This window comes from Ursus americanus, chromosome 2, assembly GCF_024610735.1.
Source record: "Ursus americanus isolate L20-20 chromosome 2, mUrsAme1.1.p, whole genome shotgun sequence".
NCBI lineage: Eukaryota > Metazoa > Chordata > Mammalia > Carnivora > Ursidae > Ursus > Ursus americanus.
In genome coordinates, this window is record NC_142128.1 from 85941928 (window position 1) to 85963784 (window position 21857).

General features: G+C 35.4%; 1 protein-coding gene across 3 annotated transcripts in view; it reads left to right on the forward strand.

The window, feature by feature from the left end:
• Positions 1 to 21857, forward strand: part of HMCN1 (hemicentin 1) — a 467939-nt gene that overhangs the window by 152979 nt on the left and 293103 nt on the right. For all 3 annotated transcript variants that reach the window (XM_087858481.1, XM_045811326.2, XM_087858478.1), the window contains exons 5-6: positions 15698 to 15869; positions 18054 to 18160. In XM_087858481.1, the coding sequence (XP_087714607.1) occupies positions 15698 to 15869; positions 18054 to 18160 (279 nt within the window). The remainder of the gene's footprint in view (positions 1 to 15697; positions 15870 to 18053; positions 18161 to 21857) is intronic.

Sequence of the window (21857 nt, forward strand, 5' to 3'; positions counted from 1 at the left end):
ATCTTATTATAATCTCATTTAATAATCAAAAAATCTGCTTTAGCACATGAAGTCTAATTTCTTTTGTATTTTCAAATGTCTATTAGATACGTGAGTGTATAATAAGTTCTCATAATATGTATTAAAATAAGAAGAGTATAAAACTATATGTGGAGTATAATCCTAATTATGTAAATAATAAATAAGCCTATGTGTAAGTGCACGCACACACACGCACATACAAATATGGAAAGAAATACCAAAATACCGAATCATTATTTGCAGGCAGTACAATAGTTGGTGTTATCTATTTTCTTCTTATTTGACTGACTCTTTTCCAATAGCTTTTGTTACTGTTATGATAAGAAAAAGTTTCAATATAAAACTTGAAAACAAGACTGTAATATAAAATTATTTATGCTAGATACAGAAACAGCAGGAATTTTAGAACTGATCCCTCAACACTTTTGGTCAAATTGAATTTCAGTGTTACACAATTGATAGAGACCAGGTTTCTTCTAATTGTTTCAATACATAAATCACTTTAATAGTCATGAAGAGAACAGTTTTATAGTCATTCTGTTCTAGTGAAGGAATCCAAAACTAATTAGCTTACCTACTCTTCGAAATGATAGGTAGACTATAACTTAAGAGGTTTTTTTCTCATTCTTTATAAAAAGTGGTCATTTATAACTGGTATAACATTATGTCTTTGTCGTAAATTTTAGATATACTTTCATGTTGTTTTAGTTTTCCTTTTTCCTCTTACTAGTTGAAGTATTCACCTTTTGATGTGATGCCTCTTGAACCATACTTTCCTTTCAAATTTCTGATCATAGTTAAACAGCATCATCATTCTTGTTTCTCAAGCCAGAAATCTGAGTTATTCCAGACTTTCCTTCTTTTACATGTCTCACATTAAATTGCCACTTAGGTAATGTTGAACCTAAGCTGTCTTTGGCACCTATTTCCTCTTCTTCCTTCCCACTATCTATTGATTTTTCATTATTTTTTGACCAGTCTATTTTAACTGCCGCACTGCTGATCCCTCTGCTTCCAGACTCCCCTGACCCTCCCATTCATACTCCATATTTTTTCCAGTAAGATCCATCTTATGTATAAACTTAATTGTGATACTCTGTTCCTAACTTCCTTCTGTCATTTCCACATATCTTCAGGGTAAGGCCTGGCCCCTAGGATGACATGTAAGGACTTTTGTGTTCTTCTCGGTCCTTCTCCCCCTTTATCTCTTACCACTTTGTATGAACACCAGCCACCACACACTTTTGCACCTCTCAGATATGCCATGTTGCATCTTACCTCCATGTCTTCAAACTTATTTTTCCTTCTGTCCCAAGTGCTCTCCTTCTGCTTGTTCATTTGACTCCTGCTCATCCTTCAAAAACCATCTCAAGTATGGATGGCCGCCTTTCCAGACAAACCCAGAGTTAATCTTCTGTGTAATCATACCTGACATACAATTTTATTATTGTACCTCTTGGAGTCCTGTTGTTGTGTATTTACATGTTTGTTTTCTCCACTAGACTGTGAATCTCCCCACCAAGAGTATATTCATTCTTTACCACTGGTGACTCTCTATACCATGGGATCATGCTTCTGTTTTCTGCCTGGCTTTTAAAAGATAAGGTCCCCATTTTTATATTTAACTCATTTCCTCTCCTCCAAGGTATATGCATTCACTTTTCCTTTTTATAGGTGTTGAAGATTGCAGGATAGTACTCATTCACCCACCCTACCTACTCCTCAGTTAATTCTGTAAAATGGGAAAAACACACAGTTGTTGTTCAGTAAGGATCAGAATAGTATTGTTTATAGGAAAACTGAAAGGGAAATGAGAGAAGAGCCTTCTGCTCTTATTTCATATTTACTCCACACTCAGTCACAGACCCGAATAACTGGTCTTCAAGCAGCAAAAAATCTAACATTGACGGTTGCCATTTGATTGGTGTAGTAAGTGGGCAGGGACATTGCAATTAATGCATCCTTCAAAGAATGGGAGTGGAAGCAAGATTACAATGAAGGTAACAGAATTTAAGTCTAAGAGACTTTTTTTGTGTGTGAACCCCTTCCGAGGCTCTGGGAAATAAGCCAAAATGCACTCACAGAGTTAAAAAGGTATGAGGATCAGAGTTGCAAAAATAAGATATTTAAACTGTGATTGGTTAAGACTGCTATATCCTTCAACTCTGACTTCCCCTTTGACACATGTGCCCTTATTTCCAGTGACATTGGGGTGATCTTGACTATTTTTTTAGATCCATAGCTCTAGCAATAGTACAAGAACCAAGTGTGTCAGTGTATGTAGTTGAATTTTTAAAGCATCCCAGATAAGAATTTAAAAATGCTTTTTGATAAGCGGTATTAAAGATTGGATTATTCTGTTCTCTTTATAGAAAATATTACACATTTTGTGTGTGTGTGTGTGTGTGTGTGTGTGAATAGCCATTCAAAGAATATCAGTCAAAAATGTAGGGGAAAAGTATCATAGACTCTTGTTAATTAACAATAACAAAATTTTTATTAATTTCTAGATTTGTCAGATTTTATTTATTTTTATTTTTTATAATAATATATTTTATTATATTATGTTAGTCACCATACAGTACATCCTTAGTTTTTGATGTAAAGTTCCATGATTCATTAGTTGCATATAACACCCAGTACACCATGCAATACATGCCCTCCTTACTACCCATCACCGGTCTATCCCATTCCCCCACCCCCCTCCCCTCTGAAGCCCTCAGTTTGTTTCTCAGAGTCCACAGTCTCTCATGCTTCATTCCACCTTCTGATTACCCCCCTTTCTTTATCCCTTTCTTCTCTTACCGATCTTCCTACTTCTTATGTTCCATAGATGAGTGAAACCATATGATAATTGTCTTTCTCTGCTTGTAGATTTGTCAGGTTTTAATACTTTGAAATGTATATGTCTTATTTTTTTATTGCAGGTAACTATTTTTATTCCAACTTTTATGGTTGTGACTTTGTATTTTTTTTTTTCTTAGATGGGGTCTCCAAACTGAATCAGCTTTAGGCCAAATTTGGGTCGGTCCCTAAGTAGGAGGATTTTGGGGAGACATCAATGTTCTGTTATCTTTTGCCGAAGCATCTTTCCATTGCTCCTCAGTCAGAAACCCAGAACTGTCCTTCCTGCTCAAAAACATGAATTTACTAGGGGTGAAACGGAGAGGATATGTTACCCTAGTTAATGATAGCAAATGCCAAATATGTGTGTTTTCTAGTTGCTTAAACTCTGGGCTTGTAAACCTAACATAGGCAGGAAACATACTTTCACCCTTGTGTATCTAGCATAGAACTACTATTTGGTAGAATGACTGTACTTGAATGTTTATTGACTTAATATAAAATCCCTTTTCAGGCCATAAGTCAGTTTTATTCTTTCTTCAGTTGTTAATATACTGTAATAATTAGGTTTAAAATATACAAGAGATAGTATTTAGTCCAAAAACCCTAATAGCCTATGGGTGGGATGCTTTTTCTTTTTTCCTTCCCCCCCCTTTCCGTTATTTCCTCCCCCCACAGTGCTGAAATTGTTCTCCTGCCTTTGTTTTACCTTTACTTTGCAATCTATTCTTTTTCAGACTAGACTACCTGTTGGTATCCTGATGAGTTTTTCTCTGACTTAATCCATTGCTATCATTTACTTCCCAAATTCTATTCTTGCTTTACTTTTCTCTTTTACCCTTAGGACCTCCTAAGATTTGTACAGTTGTTTCCAACTGCCATCTCTGGAGTGATGATTTAGTTGTAGGAGCTAATAAAGTTTTATTATAATTTAAAAGGGAGACTGAAGATGTTTGGCAAGTGCTGAATATTCACCTATATTATTGCTAATGTTACCAGTAAAATCCATGCTGTCATATAAATTGAAGGGTCCTTGCTAAAGATTAGAGGGAATCTGGAAAGAGTTAGTGTTACTGAGGTTTTTGTGCATGGTGCCAGATTTTAAAAGCTGTATAATGCTGAAGTTTTACCATGTCTATAAAGCATTTCCCAATAATTTTAGTCCACATTGATGGATCCTCTTCCTGACTGCTTAAAGCACACATTGTTACTAGCATTTATGCCTTGTAGAACCTTTGAATCACCGGACCTTTAAAATCCTCCAGTTTATCTCCTCATTGAATGTACGTAAAGCTCTACTATATGATGTTTGAATGTATACTTCCTAAAGCTTTGTTTTGAGTTTGTTATTAATTCTTAGGAGGGTGTTTGGGAATATGGAAAATATGATGAGATCTTGAGAACTTAACTTTAAAATCAACATATAATTAGAGCAGAGATATGCAAAAGTCCTCTTTTAGTGACGTATGGCCCGGGGTCAATGAAGCTTGCCTATAACTTAACTGAATGTTAAAATATCTAAATAATGTGTAAATCAGGATGGGTGTTAATCAACGTGGCAGCATAGAGACAGTTATGTCATTAAGGGAAATCGTTGCAGTGTCCACCCAAGTTCTGTCTAAAAGTGAGGGATCTTCAGCCAGCTGACTTAGGGTCTATTTGTCCAAGATGGTTCTGATTAGGGAAGAAAGGAACTGTAGTCTATAGCCAAAAGATTTTCCCATCTCATTGAGAAGTGCATTGGTATTGTGAGATTAATCACCCAAATGCTATTAAGTGTTAAATACACCTAAATCACTTCCCTTGTCTTTTTCCCAAACTCAACAAGCGCGTGACAGTATGGTGGATTTACATTTTAAGTGTGTGTGGAGGATGTCATTTTAAAATAGGGCATAATTTGAAAATTGCATAGAGTCAAAATTATGCTTGAAATCCATTCAGTCACTTCAATTACTAGGACATAGGCCCTTAGAAGCTCAAAATCTAATTTATTCGTTTTCCTCCTCCCCTTCTCCCTCCTTTCTTCCTTCCTTCTCTCCCTCCCTTCCTTCCTTTCCTTCCCCCTACCTCCCTTCCCCTCTGTCTTTTCTTCCCTGAGTCATTTGGAATCCAAGATTTCTTTCAAAGGTAGAAATATGTGTGTGGGGGGGAGGTGATAGGCACCTAAAGAACTTCAGCCTATATTGTAATCTTCCAATGGTTAGTAGCATGAGATTTAGGGTTCTTTGCCTTTTTTTGAATCTTATATCTTACACTTACTGGCAATGTGTTACATAAAATAAAATGTAAATATTTAAAGGTTATGGAAACCATTTAATGAAGTAAAATTTGTAAAGTTCTTAGTATAGGGCTTAGCATGTAAGTGCTTTCTAAATAGTATAAATAAAGTGCATACATACATATATACATACATAAAATTGTAGCCCTCAAAACAACCATACAGGTATGATTTGGAGCCCAGAGTAAGTCCGTCTCTAAAGCCAATAGAGGAGTCATGTGGTCATAAAGTGTTCTTATTCCTCCTTATAAATATGTGAGTTGGCATTATCAGTATTGAGGGTTCAATATATGTATGTCTGCCCCAAAGAAGTTAAGTTCTCTACCCCGATTTTAGTCTCAGTTGAAATTAGGTTCCTGGACTTAAGAACCAGATCTTAGACGTTAGTAAATTCTTCTTGGGAATGAATTCTATATTTGGTGGGTTTTTGGAAAAGATCTTGCTAATTTTCATTAGGTTTTTGTTGTAAGGGACTAATAGGATTTTTACATGTCAAGTAGAAACCAGACGATCTTGTATTTTAGCTTCCTTCCAGTAAATTGGGGGTGGGGGGGTAGATCAGGGCATGTAAATACCTACTGTTCTTAGTTCTTATAAATTAAAATTTGCTCTAGTACTTGGGAATACTTAGCTCATAGTCTCTTCTCTTACTTATTTAATGACTATTAAAAAAAAAACACCTGAAAAGAGCTTGTAGCCCATTTATGAAATACAAAATTTCTTTGTGGTGTGATTTATTTCATGCACTAATTTATCTATTTTAAGTAAGATGTTCAGACATTTCAAAAAATTTTTTTTTTGTTTAATAATGTAAAAGGCTGTTCTGTAGAAGAGACCATACCTCTGTAAAGTTGTTTTTAAAAACTCTCCTCCTATCTCACTTTGAGAATCTGGCTAAACTATGAATCCTCCTCCCGTGTATTATGTCCCCCTACTTATATAATTCTGCATATCTATTCAAATAAAAGGCTAACTTTAATAGTACTCAAGTATCTCTTTAATTAGGGTGTTTTTTTAACTCATAAAGAGGTTGGAGTAAGTTTGGACTTTTTCCTGCTTTGGTGTAGCCAGGAGTGAGATCACAACTAGTCTATGTATATAGGCATACATGCATTTACGTATGTATGTACAGATACAGCATGTATGTCTATACACAAAGGCATGTATTTATGTACTGAGGTATTCTTTAGCTTTAATAACTAGGAAAAGTTTTAATGAGAGAATTGAATTCACTGAGACTTTTCCATTCTAAAATAGATAGGTATTTAGTAGAGGGAAAAAAATGAAACCAACAAACCAGAAGACCCAGGCAAACATAAAAGGATTCAATGGGAGACATGAATGAAAAAAATCATTTTATTTTTTTTAGCTTTATTGGGATATAATTGAGAAATAAAACTGTAGAGTATTTAAAGTGTGAATTATGACAACATGATATACATAAACATTTTGAAAAGACATTCATCAACTCACAAATTTATCATTTTAAAAATTCTTATTATATATTATTATTTGGCAAGAACATTTAAGTTCTACTCTTCTAGTAAATTTCAGTTATATAATACAGTGTTATCAGCATGGTATCACTCAAATGGGAATCTTAAAAAAGTAAAAAAGTCACACCCATAGAGGTAGAGAGTAGAGCAGTGGTTGCCAGGGCAGGAGAGTGTGGGAAATAGGGAGAGGTTGGTAAATGGATACACACCTTCAGCTAGAAGATGAATAAGGTCTGTGGATCTAATGTATAAAAGTCAATCTTTTATATTTTTATTATTTTAAAGTGTATTTTCTGGCAAACTAAATTTCCTCAGTCATTTGTAACACATTGAAGTTGTGACACATAAGAATTTTATGAAGATAAATTAATGAAATATACTTTGACACTTTAAAATGGCCAGCAGGAATTATTTCACCCTTCAAAAATGGCTGAAATGTGCTTTTATTTTTTCAGCTGTTGCACATTAGAGAACTTCCATCGTGTTGAAGGTATGGTAGTTTTACACACATTTTAGGTGTTCATCGAGTTGAAAGTTGAGAGTCGGTTTTGTCATCAGACCTCTGTAGTGTCCCCACTGAACCCAAACTCCCTAGTGCTGTTCCCATTTTGAACTCTTCCCCCAATCCATATTCTCTGTGTGACTTGGGTAAAATTTTCGTTCCACCAGACAATCTTTAAAAAAAAAAAAAAAACAACCTTAAATACAAATTATTCCTTATTTTGCATACCTTTAGCACAAGCAGTGTATAGACCTGCCCTTTGAATCACCAATCACACTTGTTTTTGAGCCTGTACTGTTAGAAGAGCTCACTGTACAATTTTCCAAAATAAGTAAGTATTAGGCGCACAAAAAGTAATACAAATGTGTATTATCAACAAAAGACCTTTTTAGGAGATCTCAAAGTGTGACATCTCAAAGTGATTTGCTAAAATTTGCAAACTGTGAAATTGGGTTTGTCAGCACTCTGTAAGTGGACCCATCCTCAGGAAGAGACTCGCATTCACCAAACTCAGAGCAGTGTTGTATAAAATCAGAATGGCAACTTATTCATCTATGATGAGAATTCTCATTGCCACAAGTCTAGAACACTTGTATTGACATGGCTAGTGAATTCACTCCCTGTAGGCACATATACAAGAGGGGCAGATTGTTATCTGAAGGTTTCCTGGAATCAGAACAAGGGGAAATTTGTTCCAAGGCTCTATTCCAAGCCATTATGTATGGATATCTAAGCTTCTTATCAAAGAATGATTTGTTTCCTCCCTTGTGTAAGTTCTTGATGGGAAGGAGCTGCAAGGGAAATGTCATGGCTTTAAATTCCATGATATCTCCTATCTGGATCTCTCAACTGAACTCAAGTTCCGTGTATCTGACTACCTCCTTGTACTTCCACCTGGATATCTAATAAATAGATGTCTTAAATTTAGCATGCCTAAGCTGAGAGCCTCCGTCTCATGCTCATTCCTCCACCCCATTAAATCAACTCTCTCTGCAGTCTTCTCAGTCTCAGTTATGGCAACAGAGAGGTATCATCCTCAACCCCCATGTCCAGTCTTTAGCCTGTCTGCAGTAAATATCCAGTCACTTCTTGCCCCACTGCCACAACCCTGGTCTGGGTCACTCTGGGTCATCTCCCACCCAGATTATTGGTGATGTTCATATCTATCTCCTTGCTTCTGTCCTTGAATCCCCTAGAGTCTAACTTCAACACAGAGGCTGGGGAGATCTTTTTAACACATGTCCTATCATGTAACTCCTGAGCTGTCAATGCTTAGCTCGCATCTGCGGTCCATACCCAGGAATATGTAGGCTCACCCTACTAAATACTTATTCTTGAAATGAAAGTGAGTAGCATAGTTTACATGACCACATACCTGTTGTATAATTGGGAGTTCTCTGAATGTCTGTGTAGAATACAACATTTCTTAGAGGGAAAGTAATAAAATGTGTTACCTTGAAGCTTATGTGCATTATTAATACTCAACAATAATAAGAGCAATTGTTTACATTTCAGACCAACCAAGATTTTTTTTCAAGGGGAAATCTTTGACTGACGTTGTTTACTATGACATGGAGATATTAAAAAAACAGACCAACTTTTTGTAAGTTTTATTATTGTTTTCCCACAGACAATGCATCTCTTTATTGCCTGCATCCAGGGTGACTGCTGACATTGCCAGCCTGTAGTCTACTCTTGGCTTGAGCTTTATCCTGGATGTAACTGGGAATCATTAAAACTTTCTTGAGTGGAAAAGTGCATCACAGTTTAGGACTATACACTGAGCATTTGTATTCTCATCTTGCTTATTTATTACTAGAAAGTAAGAGCTAGTTAATTTGTTTTTAATGTCTGTCCCATTTCTTCAGCTAGATCGTCATGTCTTACAAGGCAGGAAATGTGTTTCTATTTCTTTGGTATTCTTTATAATATCCTGTACTATCCTTTTATATTCAGTAGTTGTTCAGTAACTACTTGGTGACTCTAAGAATATTCTGAATTATGAGCTCCATGCTATACCGCAAAGTAGAAATGAACTTGGACCTGGGGTGGGGGAAGGCTCTCCTGGTTATCCAGAGGATCATCTCTCTCTAGCCAGAGCAGAGTAGAATGAAGCCTGCCTCTGCTAGTACATAGGGTCTGCCACAAAAATGTAGCAATTCTTTCTCACATCAAATAAAATATAGATTTAAAGACTTTAATATTTTTATATAATTTAATTCTTGATAATTTGTTGCCCAATGGTGACAAAAACATACAGCTAATCAGATCACTGTTTTGCTTGCCACCTCTCACTAAAAACACCTGCATTGATTTTTGTTTTTCACTAGCTCTATTTCTGATTTATTCTTGAAAACTGCCATTTTTTCTTTATTATACTTCAGAAATGTACAAGATTACTAGGATCAAAAGGCCAGCCCTGCTTCTTTCTAGTTGTGTGACTTACAAACATTGGGATCTATGCCTCCATTTTGTTTTTTTCATCTATCAAATGGAGATAACCATACCTGTGTTGAAGAGTTGTTACAAAGTTGTTGCATCTGGCACCCAATAAGCTCTGTGAAAGTGTTTGCTATTATTAGTAGTAATGTTACCCAAATCTTTTTTAGAATAGGTTCTGATTATTAGATGGGCACGTTTACACCTTACGTAGCCTTTTACGTTGCTCTTGCTTTAGTGAATTCATTTTCTGACTAACTTTCTACCATTACTGAACTTAAAATCTGTATCCAGTGCTACTGAGAAGCATACATCTTGACATTTAAATAGGAAAAAGCTGACTTAATTTTAGAGATTTCTCCATTGGCATTTTTAAATTCCAAGCTAACTACCCAAATAAAGAAATAAAAACTAAATAGGGCCTGGTGCTCACTTTTAAGACCACACATGCACGTGTGTACCCTATTCAGCTTCTGTGTTGAAAATTCAGTGCTGAGAGAGGGTTTGTCACAAATGAATACAGAGCCCAAATGCTACCTTTTCACACACTCTTAACTCTCAAAGGTAAAGATCTGACATAAAATTAATTTCTCCGTCACTTTCTACCTCCCTCTTTCTCACAAATATTTATTCGGAATTTACTACGCCCCATGCACTATATTAGCTTCGGGAGATACAGTGGTGAACATGTCTGCCATGGTCTGTGCTCTTTCTCATGGGAAGACAAATGATAACAACAACAAAATACAAATATATGCATAATTTAATTACAAATTGTGTCTAACTCCTTACCATATTTCTGTTTTTCCAATGAATGGAGAAAAGATGTTCTGGGGAAATCCATTTGGATGTAATTCATTACATTAAAAATATCCTTCCAAACTGAATAAAAAAGAATAAAATACCTAGGAATAAATTTAACCAAGGAGGTAAAAGAACTGTACACTAAAAACTGTAAGACTTTGATGAAACTACAAATAAATGGAAAAATATTCCCTGCTCATAGGTTGGAAGAATTAATATTATTAAAATGTCCATACTGCCTAAAGCAATCTGCGGATTAAAAGCAATTCCTGTCAAAATTCCAATGGTAATTACACAGAAATAGAATAAACAATCCTAAGATGTGTATAGAAGCACTGAAGACCCCATCTAGCCAAAGTAATCTTGAGAAAGAAGCACAAACCTGAAGACATCATGCTTTCTCATTTCAACCTATATTACAAAATTATAGTAATCAAAGCAGTATGGTATTGGCACAAAACAGACACTTAGATCAATGGAACAGAATACAGAGCCAAATACACACACACACACACACACACACACACACACACTCCATTAATTTACGACAAAGGAGCCAAGAATATACAATAGAGAAAAGACAGGAACTTCAATAAATCATGTTGGGAAAACTGGACAATCACATTTAAAAGAATGAAACTAGACCACTATCTTATACCATACACAAAAACTAACTTAAAATGAAGTAAAAACTTAGATGTGAGGCATGAAACCATATGACCTCTGGAAGAAAACATAGATAGTAAGCTCCTTGACATTGGCCTCGGTGATGATTTTTTGGATTTGACACCAAAAGCAAAGGCAACAAAAGCAAACAATAAACTGCTGGGACTATATCAAACTAAAAAGCTAAACCTATGGAATGGGAGAAGATAGTTGCAGATCATATATCTGATAAGGGGCTAATATCCAAAATATGTAAATAACTCATGCAGTTCAATTGAAAAAAAACAAGCAACTTACTAAAAATGGATACAGGATCTGAATAGACATTTTTCCAAAGAAGACATACAGATGGACAACAGGTATATAGAAAGATGTTCAATATCACTAATCATCAGGGAAGTGAAATCAAAACCACTATGGGATTCTACCTCACACCTGTTAGAATGACTCTTACCAAAAAGACAAGAAATGACAAGTGTTGGTGAGGATGTGGAGGAAAGGGAACCATTGTGCACTCTTGGAGGGAATGTAAATTGATGCAACCCCTATGGAAAATAGTATGGAGGTTCCTCAAAAAATGAAAAATAGAACTATCATATGATCTATTGATTCCACTTCTGAGTTATAATCCAAAGAAAATGAAAACAATAACTTGAAAAGACATATGCACCTCTGTGTTCACTGCAATATTATTTTCACTAGCCAATACATGGAAGCAACTTGAGTTTTTATTGACAGATGAATGAATAAAGAAGATGTGGTATATATGTACTTGGGAATGTTATTCAGCCATAGAAAGAAGGGAATCTTGCCATTGTGACAACATGGATAGACCTTAAGGGCCATATTTCATTATGCTAAGCTAAACAGCTAAACAAAGCTCTTCAGATTTTGTTCTTGAAGGCTATGCAAAATGATTTTACTTGCATTTCTGCCTAATACTATTATTTTTTTAATACATAACAATGTATCCTGGTTTTGTGCTTTGAAACAGTATTTGCATCTCTTTCCAGAGTGGAATAGACATGAACTTACTTTTAAATACTGATCATTACATAGGAATGCAAAATATTTAAACTAAGAGAGTATCTTCAGGAACACAGGGACTTACATAAAACATAATTATCAAGCTAGAATCAGTCTGGTTAGATGTTTAAAAGGTACAAGAACTCTTTCAAATATCCATTTCCTCATCTGTAAAATAAGGGAGCTGTATTAGATGGTCTCAAAGCCCCTTTGAGATATAAACTGGGACAAATCATTAGAGAAACATTTTTGCATTAAAATTTTTAATGTATAATTAATGGTTCCCTAGTGGTTTGAAACTGTTTTTATGTTAGCAAAAATGCTCCAATCCAAAGATTCTCATATTATTCTAGTTCTGTTCCATTTGTCATTAAAACAGAAGATCATTTCCAATCTCAGGAGGACATTTCTCATGGTTAGACAACTAAAAATTTTTTCTTTTTTGTGACGATATAAGAGGCCAGAAACCTCACTAATGGTGATTCTGTAGCTTTCAGTGATCCTACTTTTATTCGTATGCTGGTAAAATCTATATTTTCTAACAAAATGGATGGCATCTGTTTTCAATTTATTTTTTCTTATAAGAGGATAAAAAAGTGACTTTTCAGAAATCTGTACTGTATCTTTCACAAGTAATGTTATGATACATAGTAATCCCTTTGTGAAAGCCTCATAAATGTTGATGAATTGGAAATGGTATTGAGTAAACCCGAAAGTGCTTATATTCCATAACATTTGAACACACTTGCCTTATGAAAATGCAACTAAATTAGAAACTCTTCCATTTTTATAAGAATGCCTAAGACTTAGTGGTTTCTATACATACCTCAGAGATAATGGATAGATCTCCAATGATACATTATAACCTCTCCGCATTGAGTTTGAGGGAAAGATATATTTGAGGAGCCGCCCAGAGATATACTATACATTTAAAGAAGGATGTGTTAAAAATTTCTTCCATTTCTGTTGCATTTCATTGTTAAACTTGAGGTACTATGCAATTCTTGTTTTCTAATTCTTTTTCTCCTTTTCAGTTGAGAATTATTTATAGCCGCGTTATATGTCTTGCCCTTAAAACAAATGTTTTGTTCATTTAGCCAGTTTTTTCTTGTCTTCTTCTCTCTTTTGTCTCTATGCCAGACATTATCCTCAAAGTTATTTATTATCAGTCAAAATTTATCAGTTGCTTTCTGAGACAATAAGCCAATCTTTTCCACTTCCTTGAGTTAGGCAGCCATGTTCTCTGTATAATAAATAAAAATGTCAACACTCTGATTATTAAAATGTTTTATTTGTGGTCAGATATGACAACAAATCTGATTTCTGTAGCCATATCGACAGATTTGATGAACAGATGATCCATACATTTCTATTCAAGCAAGAACACTGAGAACCCATTTTTCAAATATGGCATCTGCTTCTTTACACGATTATGTTGATATATGCTTAATTTCCTATGTAACATTCCAGGTGCCTTTTAAGGTTAAAATTTGAGGAAATATTTCATTTTAGGGGTAATTAATTGTAATGAATTTGATTTTTCTATTCAATTTGTCAATTTTCCATTCAGTTTGACTTTTCTATTCAACACACCACTATAAGGTGTGTTTTTGTTTTTGTTTTTTTGTAAAATACCACTTTCAGTGTATTAGTCCTCTGCTCAGACCCCTTCAGTAATTTTTCACTGTGGTGTTTAGGGTAAAATCCAAAGATCATATCCTGACTTGGTGACAGTACATAGTCTGTCCTTGACACAAGCTTCTAACTTCATTTTCTGCTTTTCCTTCTTCTGAATACTTAACTGTAGCTGCTTGGCTTCAATCATGTTCCCAACATATTTGGAAAACTTATGTTTTTGTGTATTTTTTTCAGGTCCTCTCTTCTACCTGGAATGACTTCGCCTTTCTTTTTTCATTTAAAGAAGTATTATTTGACTTTTATGCATAATATTTTTTCACTTGGCCTATGAAGCCATTGTTGAAATAGTCACTTAGGGGAAGAGAAGGGAAGGGAGATATAGTGGGAAGGAAACATGAATATACTATGTGGCAACTATATGATGGGCACATTACATACGTTATTTCAGCAACAGATCCCTGTTTCATGAATTCCCGTAATATTCTTCTATTTAAGAAGACATCATTATTATCATCATTATGACCAACTTCATGCATGTTAGTGCATATCCCACTCATATCATGTGTAGAGCATGCCACTTGGTATTGGGTATACCAAGATGAAAGAGATGTGGATGGTTCTTGACCCTAAAGAAAAGACAGGAAGATTTATTAAAAATAAAATAATGTATAAAACATGCAAAAAACAGCGAACACTAGTCCAGAGAAGAGTGTTTACTAAATATTGATTAAAATACTTGTTCAGTGCCTGGAAAAGGACCTTGAACCATAAATATTTGCTTTATGAATGAATATAATTGCCTTACCATTGTTATTTATATGATAATATGTGTTAGCCACTTTCCTCATCCTTGAGGACAAACATCAAGGGATAGTTTTTATGTAGAGTGAAGTTATTGCACAGTGTTTGTTGTTTGATTAATTGATTTGTGACTACCACTATTGTAATTTGAAGAATGTTTTTGTTTATTTTGAACAGTTAGGTTATAGCTTAATATTCAGCTCTGTTTAGTGTTTTATGAGTAATTACAAGAGAAATGATTCATAATAGGATATAATCTTGAAAGACGTACGAACCAGAGAAAGATCAGAGGTAGATTAAAGATTATCATGATTTAGAATTAATTGTAGTAAGTTCAGCTAAGCAGTACCTGTCCAGAAATGCATTATTTGTTTAATGAGAAATTGCATTTGCTGTTGCAGAACACGAAGTCTTCCTTGTTCACAGTGAGGCATTAACACATTTTTATAACCCAATTTCTTAATATTTTCCCAAAGACTAGTTTTCAAAATACACTAATTAAATTGGTTCTAATCTGAAATATTTTTCTATGATTTAAAAAATGCTGTGGTCATTTTTTCCATTGCTTTGGTACTTATTTATTTTATCATAAAAAATGAATATTTTGCTGGCATTGCAATTATTTTTCAATATTTAATATACAAAATATATGTTGCAATATTCTATATAAAATTACAATATACCATATTTCAATAATTCATAGATCCAATATATTGAAATTGGATTAATTTGCTAATTATCTTTTAAAAATTGGATATTGAAAAAAATCCAGAAAGAGAAAATGGAGGGAAAATGGATCTCACAATATTGGCAATACTATGTTTGTTTGTTTGTTTTATAGGTTCTTTTCATTTCTTTTGAAAAATATAAAGCTGTCTGTAATATCTCTGCATATTTCACTTAACTGGCTTTTGGACACCATCATCTCATTTTGAATATATTATTTCAAGTAGAAAACTTGACATTTGAGCATGGGTTAAAGTAGCATTTTATTCTGAATCTTCTGCAATAACTGGATGTAGGAAAGGGTTGCTCTTCACGGGGATGAAAATAAACCTCACACCAGTACAGAAGTGCCTGATTCGCGTGATTCACCAAAGCGAAATACTGCATCTAGAAGTCGTAGCTGTATAAAACTGTAAATGCTCTGACACCACTCACACTTCTTCTTTTCTCTTATAGGTATTAAAATGGGTGGAGGAGGCAGTGCAGTCCTCTAAAGTTCACCTCTTATCAACAGATCATTTGGACCAAGCTGTAAACACTTGGAAAATTCCTTTTGATCCCAGCCTAAAAGAGGTTACTGTGTCTCTGAGTGGCCCTTCTCCAGGGATTGAAATTCGCAATCCTTTAGGTGAGATATATCAAACATCATATAATAAAATACAAAACCCATGAAAGGCAAAAGTTTTTTGTACGCTTACTTATGTCAGGTTAATGCTAACTTTATGAATAATTCAGTAAATTCAAAAGTGACGAGGAAAGATGTTTAAAAAAAGGCTGTCTTAGCGATATTAATTGAATTAACATGCGATTCAAAAAACTGAAACTCCTAATAATTTAAACAGATATTTAGTAACTTAATTGTACCTAAACTACTCAATAGAAAAAATTTTAACTTGAGCCTGAAATTATATTTTCCCAATTTACATATGAGGAAATATTTCACAGTAACAGATTCTGTAAAATTCAGTAATTTGTGTTATTTTTAATGAATCACACGAAAAACCTCCTTTTAAAACAACTACCTAATTTTTTTTAAAGATTTTATTTATTTATTTGACAGAGAGGAGATAGAGAGCACAAGCAGGGGGAGTGGCAGAGGAAGAGGGAGAAGCAGGCTCCCTGCTGAGCAGGGAGCCCAACGTAGGGTTTGATCCCAGGACCCTGGGATCATGACCTGAACCAAAGGCAGACACTTGACCCACTGAGCCACCCAGGTGCCCCAACTGTCTAGTTTTTTTTTTTTTTTTTTTACCATATCATCTTGATAAGATTTAATTTTACAGAAGACAAAGACCACATCCATTTTCTTATCAGAATAATGTTTGGGGGCATCTGGGTGGCTCAGACGGTTAAGTGTCTGCCTTTGACTCAGGTCATGATCCCAGGGTCCTGGGATCAAGCCCTATGTCAGGCTTCCTGCTCAGGGGGAAGCCTGCTTCTCCCTCTCCCTCAGCCTGCCGCTCCTCCTGCTTGGGCTCTCTCTCTCTCTGTGTCAAATAAATAAGTAAAATATTTTTAAAAATTTACTTTGTTTCATCAACCATGTGTTACAACCCTAAGAATTGGCCTAATTCCATTGCCAGTTGAATATTATAAGACGACTTACATTGAAAAGTAATCTAGTAAAGATAGAAACCTCATTTTCCCTACTTATACATTTAGAAATACTTTTTTTAACCTACTGATGTTTGCAAAATATTATTATTTCCATTTGTGTTACTTTTTAAAACCTATTTGGGAGGATTTATAAATGAAAAGAGAGTAACTAGCTTTCTTATTTATTCAGTTCGAGTCTTAGAGAATAGCTAATCCCTAAAAGAATACAGCATAGGAAATTGTACCCCAAGGCCACATTCATACTACCAATCAAATTGAAATTTACAAAACAAGCAAAACCTATTTTTCAAGACTCCTACAGATTTAGCCAAATAAATGGATTTGTCCATTGAGGGAGGATTCCATTCTAAAAATCCGTGCTACCCAGGAAAGATTTGTAGTTTTTACTACCTGGATAATTAAAAATACCCATATCCATTGCATGATGCTTCTACTACTTTAAAAAGTCATTGACATTGATGTCGATATTTTAAAAGTTATTTGCAGCGATTGTAGAACTTTTGATGCAGACACAGGATTCTTATAATTGATGTGTTTTTTAACTGCAGAAGTAGTCCATAGGAGAGCCAAGAGTGAAGTGAACAACTAGACTATGGCTTACTTCCACATTTGCTTTTTTTCTTCTCTAGGTTCTAACTACTAGATACTTTAGCTAAATCTCAGGTCAGTTGGAGATGGTATCAGGCTACTTCATTCTACCACCTCCTTGAAATATGACAGCAAAAGCCTTCTGTGCTTCATGGAAAACAGCTTAACGTTTTGTGCTTCCTGCACAAATAAGCCCAAGGCTCTCATGTCAGTAATACCTTGAGTGATCTCCAAAAAGACATTCATTCTGGTTTACTGTTCTTGCCATCTGTTAAGTCTAAATGTCTCTAGTGACTGCACATAACTTCTCAGTAGCCACAATAATTGTTACCTGGTTTGGCTTTGGAAATATGATTACAGTCTGCCAATTGTGATTCTTATTTTTAGACCAAATCTGCATGGCAAATGGGAATCTAATACTTCAGTTCCTATGTCCAGAAACCATAAAATTAGACCTATTTTAGATATCCATTTTAGATATAAATAAAGTAGTGTTTTGAGCTAAAGGCACAGACGCCCATCAGGTAATTTATACTGGAAATGTATGTAGCTAATACACCTCACTGAAATAAAGATTGTGCTTGTTACCTTTATGTCTGTCTTTTAGGGAAGCTGATAAAAAAGGGATTTGGCCTGAATGAGCTATTAAATATCCCTAACTCTGCCAAGGTGGTGAATGTTAAAGAGCCAGAGGCTGGAATGTGGACAGTGAAGGTATGACTATTTTACAAAGTCTGTGTATTTTATTTTGTTGTTGGCATGTTTTATAAAGCGTATACAATAGTTTATTTATATCTTCCCTCGCAGTCATGGAGAATACTTTTACCAAAAAGCAGTATATGTAGTGCATTTGTAAAAGTGTCTCGATCATGTGAATTTGGTAGTATTAAGTTTTGATGACCGTGAAAGGCATTGATGTCACCACTGAATACATTTAGATTTCTCAGATAGTTTTCCAGTAATCAAACCTGTAGATTGATTTTATTATCCACCTCCTGCCTCCAAAACAGTCAGGGGTGGAGCCCGTAGGGAATAATGGTTAGGGGCATAGGCTCTAATATGGGGGTGCATGGGTTGGAATCTCAACGTTGCCACTTAAAAAACTGTATTTCCTCGAGACTGTAAATTGTCGGTGACTTGTTTTCCTCCTCACAATGTAGAGATGGCGGTAATATTTCTTTATTTATAGAATTGTGCTGAGAATAAAATTAAGATGATACAAAAGAAACACTTAGCATAGTTCCTGTTACAAAGTATGCCCTCAAGTTCTGTTGGCTATTGCTGTTCGGTGGATCTATATTCCTTGTTTATTTGAACACAAAATGATATTTGGATGCTAGCATTACATTAAGTAGTACATGTTCACTCTAAGCATTATGTTGTGGGAATACGGAGGAGAGAACATACACCCAGAATTCAAGATACCATACACTACAATGCAGTTCTGCTGCAGATGACTTGTGTGACCCACTGTGGTGGATGGTCTGAGTGACGTCCATCTTTCTCAGGCTTTTCAGTTTGCTCAGGCTGCCTTCCAACTCCTGTATCTGCATTACTGTGCCCAGGAGGGTTTTTTTGTTTTGTTTTTTTTCCCAGCACAGAAGAAGGCTGTTTTGCCAGAGAATGAAACCCCTTAGGAGCAGCTCAGCCTCTGCAGTAATAAGTTCCAGTTGTCCTCATGGGAGCAGGATTAAAAACACACACTTTTGGAGCTGCATTCCTTTTCCTGTATCACTTCCCCTCTTCCTGTTAGCATCCTTTGTGCCTCCCAAATAAACAACTTGCTCTAGAATCCTTCTGGGATAACTCAAATGAAGATACCCCTTGCATCATTTACTCCTGCTGTCTCAGCTTCCCTACATTAACAAAAAAAAAAAAAAAAGGGATTCATGGGCCCCTGGTTGAAGGGGTAGAGCTGCTATGGAAGTGCACGGAGATGTTTATACCATAGGAATTTGAGGTGCCATTTTTGAATGCCAGTTTTGTTTGCTTTTTTCTTTTTAAAGAATACCTATATTCACTTTCCCAGCTTAAAGAATGAAAGTTTCCATTGTAACTCCATTCAAGCCCTAGAATATAAGTTCTTTATTCTCAGAACTCTTGGGCTTGTAGGCAAAGTAGAAACTGTAATATGGATTTTTTTTTGAAGGTGGATAAAATGGGATAAGGTGAAAAGGCAATGTGAAATATAATGGTCCCGTCTGCCTGTTTTATTCGCCCACTTCCCTGTCCATATGAATTGCTCAGTATTTACTGGGTCAGTAGATTGATAATGATGAGGAGTTTTACTGCTGTATTTTAAATAAATACAGCCAAATTTGATGTTATAGTTATTTTAACCTTGCCCAATATATGACTAGTGTTGAGTCTGACTTTCTGTGATCACAGTAGGAAGGAATATAGAAGGTTCTGAGTCTCTTCTTTCCTCAGATACTTTAAGCATGACCTAAGCCAGCAGAGTCTTGAGCTAGCAAGTTCACTGAGGCAATTTGTTCTTGCTTTCTGAATAAGACATTAGTTATTGATTGTGAAATATGTACAAGTGACGACATTTCTTTCACATTATTGGTAACTTATTGTGAAGTATTTGAACCACTTCTACAGGTGATTTGGATTGCTACCAGTGGTATTTCCTCTAGTAAAACTGTTGCCTTGAAGAAGAGGAATATTACATGGCTGTTGTTTTGTCTCGTGCCTAACACACCTACCATTTAGTCATCCATTCAATAAACGTTTATGGAGTTTCTGCCCTTGGCTATGTTCCCTGATACTTAATGGGCACTAAGCACCTTTTAATTGATAATTAAGAACAGAGAAGCACTGAGGATTACTCTATGAGTGAGGAGGGAGACGCTAAGGGGATGAGGTGATGGGGACTCTGTTTAGACAAGTCTCTAAGCTCAGTCTCCTGTAATTAAGAAAACAATAAAAAGACACAGTATCTATTATCATATTATCTTAAATTTATATCTAGTTCTCACCCAAAAAGCCTCTTGTTCAAGTTACACCATTTCTAGAGTACAATTACTGGCAGCTAAACAAAGGACACACATTACAATGCATTTTAAAGATAGTAAACTTATTTTGCTCCTATATGAAATGCCAAAATAATGTGTCAGGTTGATGCAAAGGAAATTGAGCTGAACCTACTGATGTAAATATCACTGCTGACTTTGGCTCTTCCTTTCAGATGGCTAATGAGTGATAATGTTTTACATGTGCACTTTCTCCCGAAGAGAAATGCCTGAGATTAGATAGTATATCCCTGGTGCTCTCTGCCATGCGCTCTGCTATCTGGAAAATGTCTGCTCTATCAATAGAATTAGTAATGGTTTTTTGAGTGTTTCACATAGCCGTTTTTATCCCAAGTATGGAGAACAATCAATTATTTAACCTTAGCATGGTATTTAAACCACCAGCTGAGGCTCAACCAATCCTTCTAGCTCTTGTCCATCAGTTGCCTTTACACTGTAGTCATATATAACTTTATACTGTCCCTCACCCCATCTCCTACCACATTCTCTTGCTCCATGTTTTCTCTTAAGTTGTTCCTTCTACAATGCCCTTGCTTTCCATCTGACTCATAACTTTCATGGCAAACGACAACACTTTCATCAAGCCTTTTCTGACTTTTTCCATCTAAAAGGCTCTCTTTTCCCTCTGGCTTTCTACTGTAATTTTTCTGCACCTCCCTCTTTGATGGTTTTCCCCCTTATATATTTTTTAAAGATTTATTTGACAGAGAGAGACAGAGAGAGAGAGCACCAGCAGGGGGAGGGGCAGAGGGAGAGAATCTCAAGCAGACTGTGTGCTGAGTGTGGAGCCCAACGAGGTGCTCAACCCCATGACTCATGAGATCATGGCCTGAGTGGAAATCATGAGTCAGACGCTTAACTGATTGAGTCACCCAGGCACCCCATGATTTACCCCCTTATATTTATTTCTGTACAGATTTTCTCTTTCTATTTTACTCTAGACCAGATTTTATCCCTGGCATATGCCACAATGCCTGGGGAAGAACTGTATAAATATTCATGAGTAAAAGTTAATGCATTTATTCTGATAGTACCCAAGGAAGCAGGCAGGGGAGTTGATTTAGTTAGCCTATAGTTGATGTGCTGGCACGGAACACTTTAATTTGTCCATGATTAAAATCCTATGAGAGTGGTAGTTTCTTTTCTTCTGTGGTTTTCTTCTAAAACCTTGGTAATTACTTTTCTGTAACTTATTAGGGCACTCTTACCAAACAGAGACAGTAAGTCAACTCACCCATATAGGTCATATAAATGACTCAGATGTTTTAGGCTGCCTCTGATGCAGGTAAAAATGTGTTAAAAAGAAGTAAGTAAAAAGAATGTAAAGTTTTATTAAAAACGAAAGAGAAGATCTTTATGTCCCTAAATTTCTATTG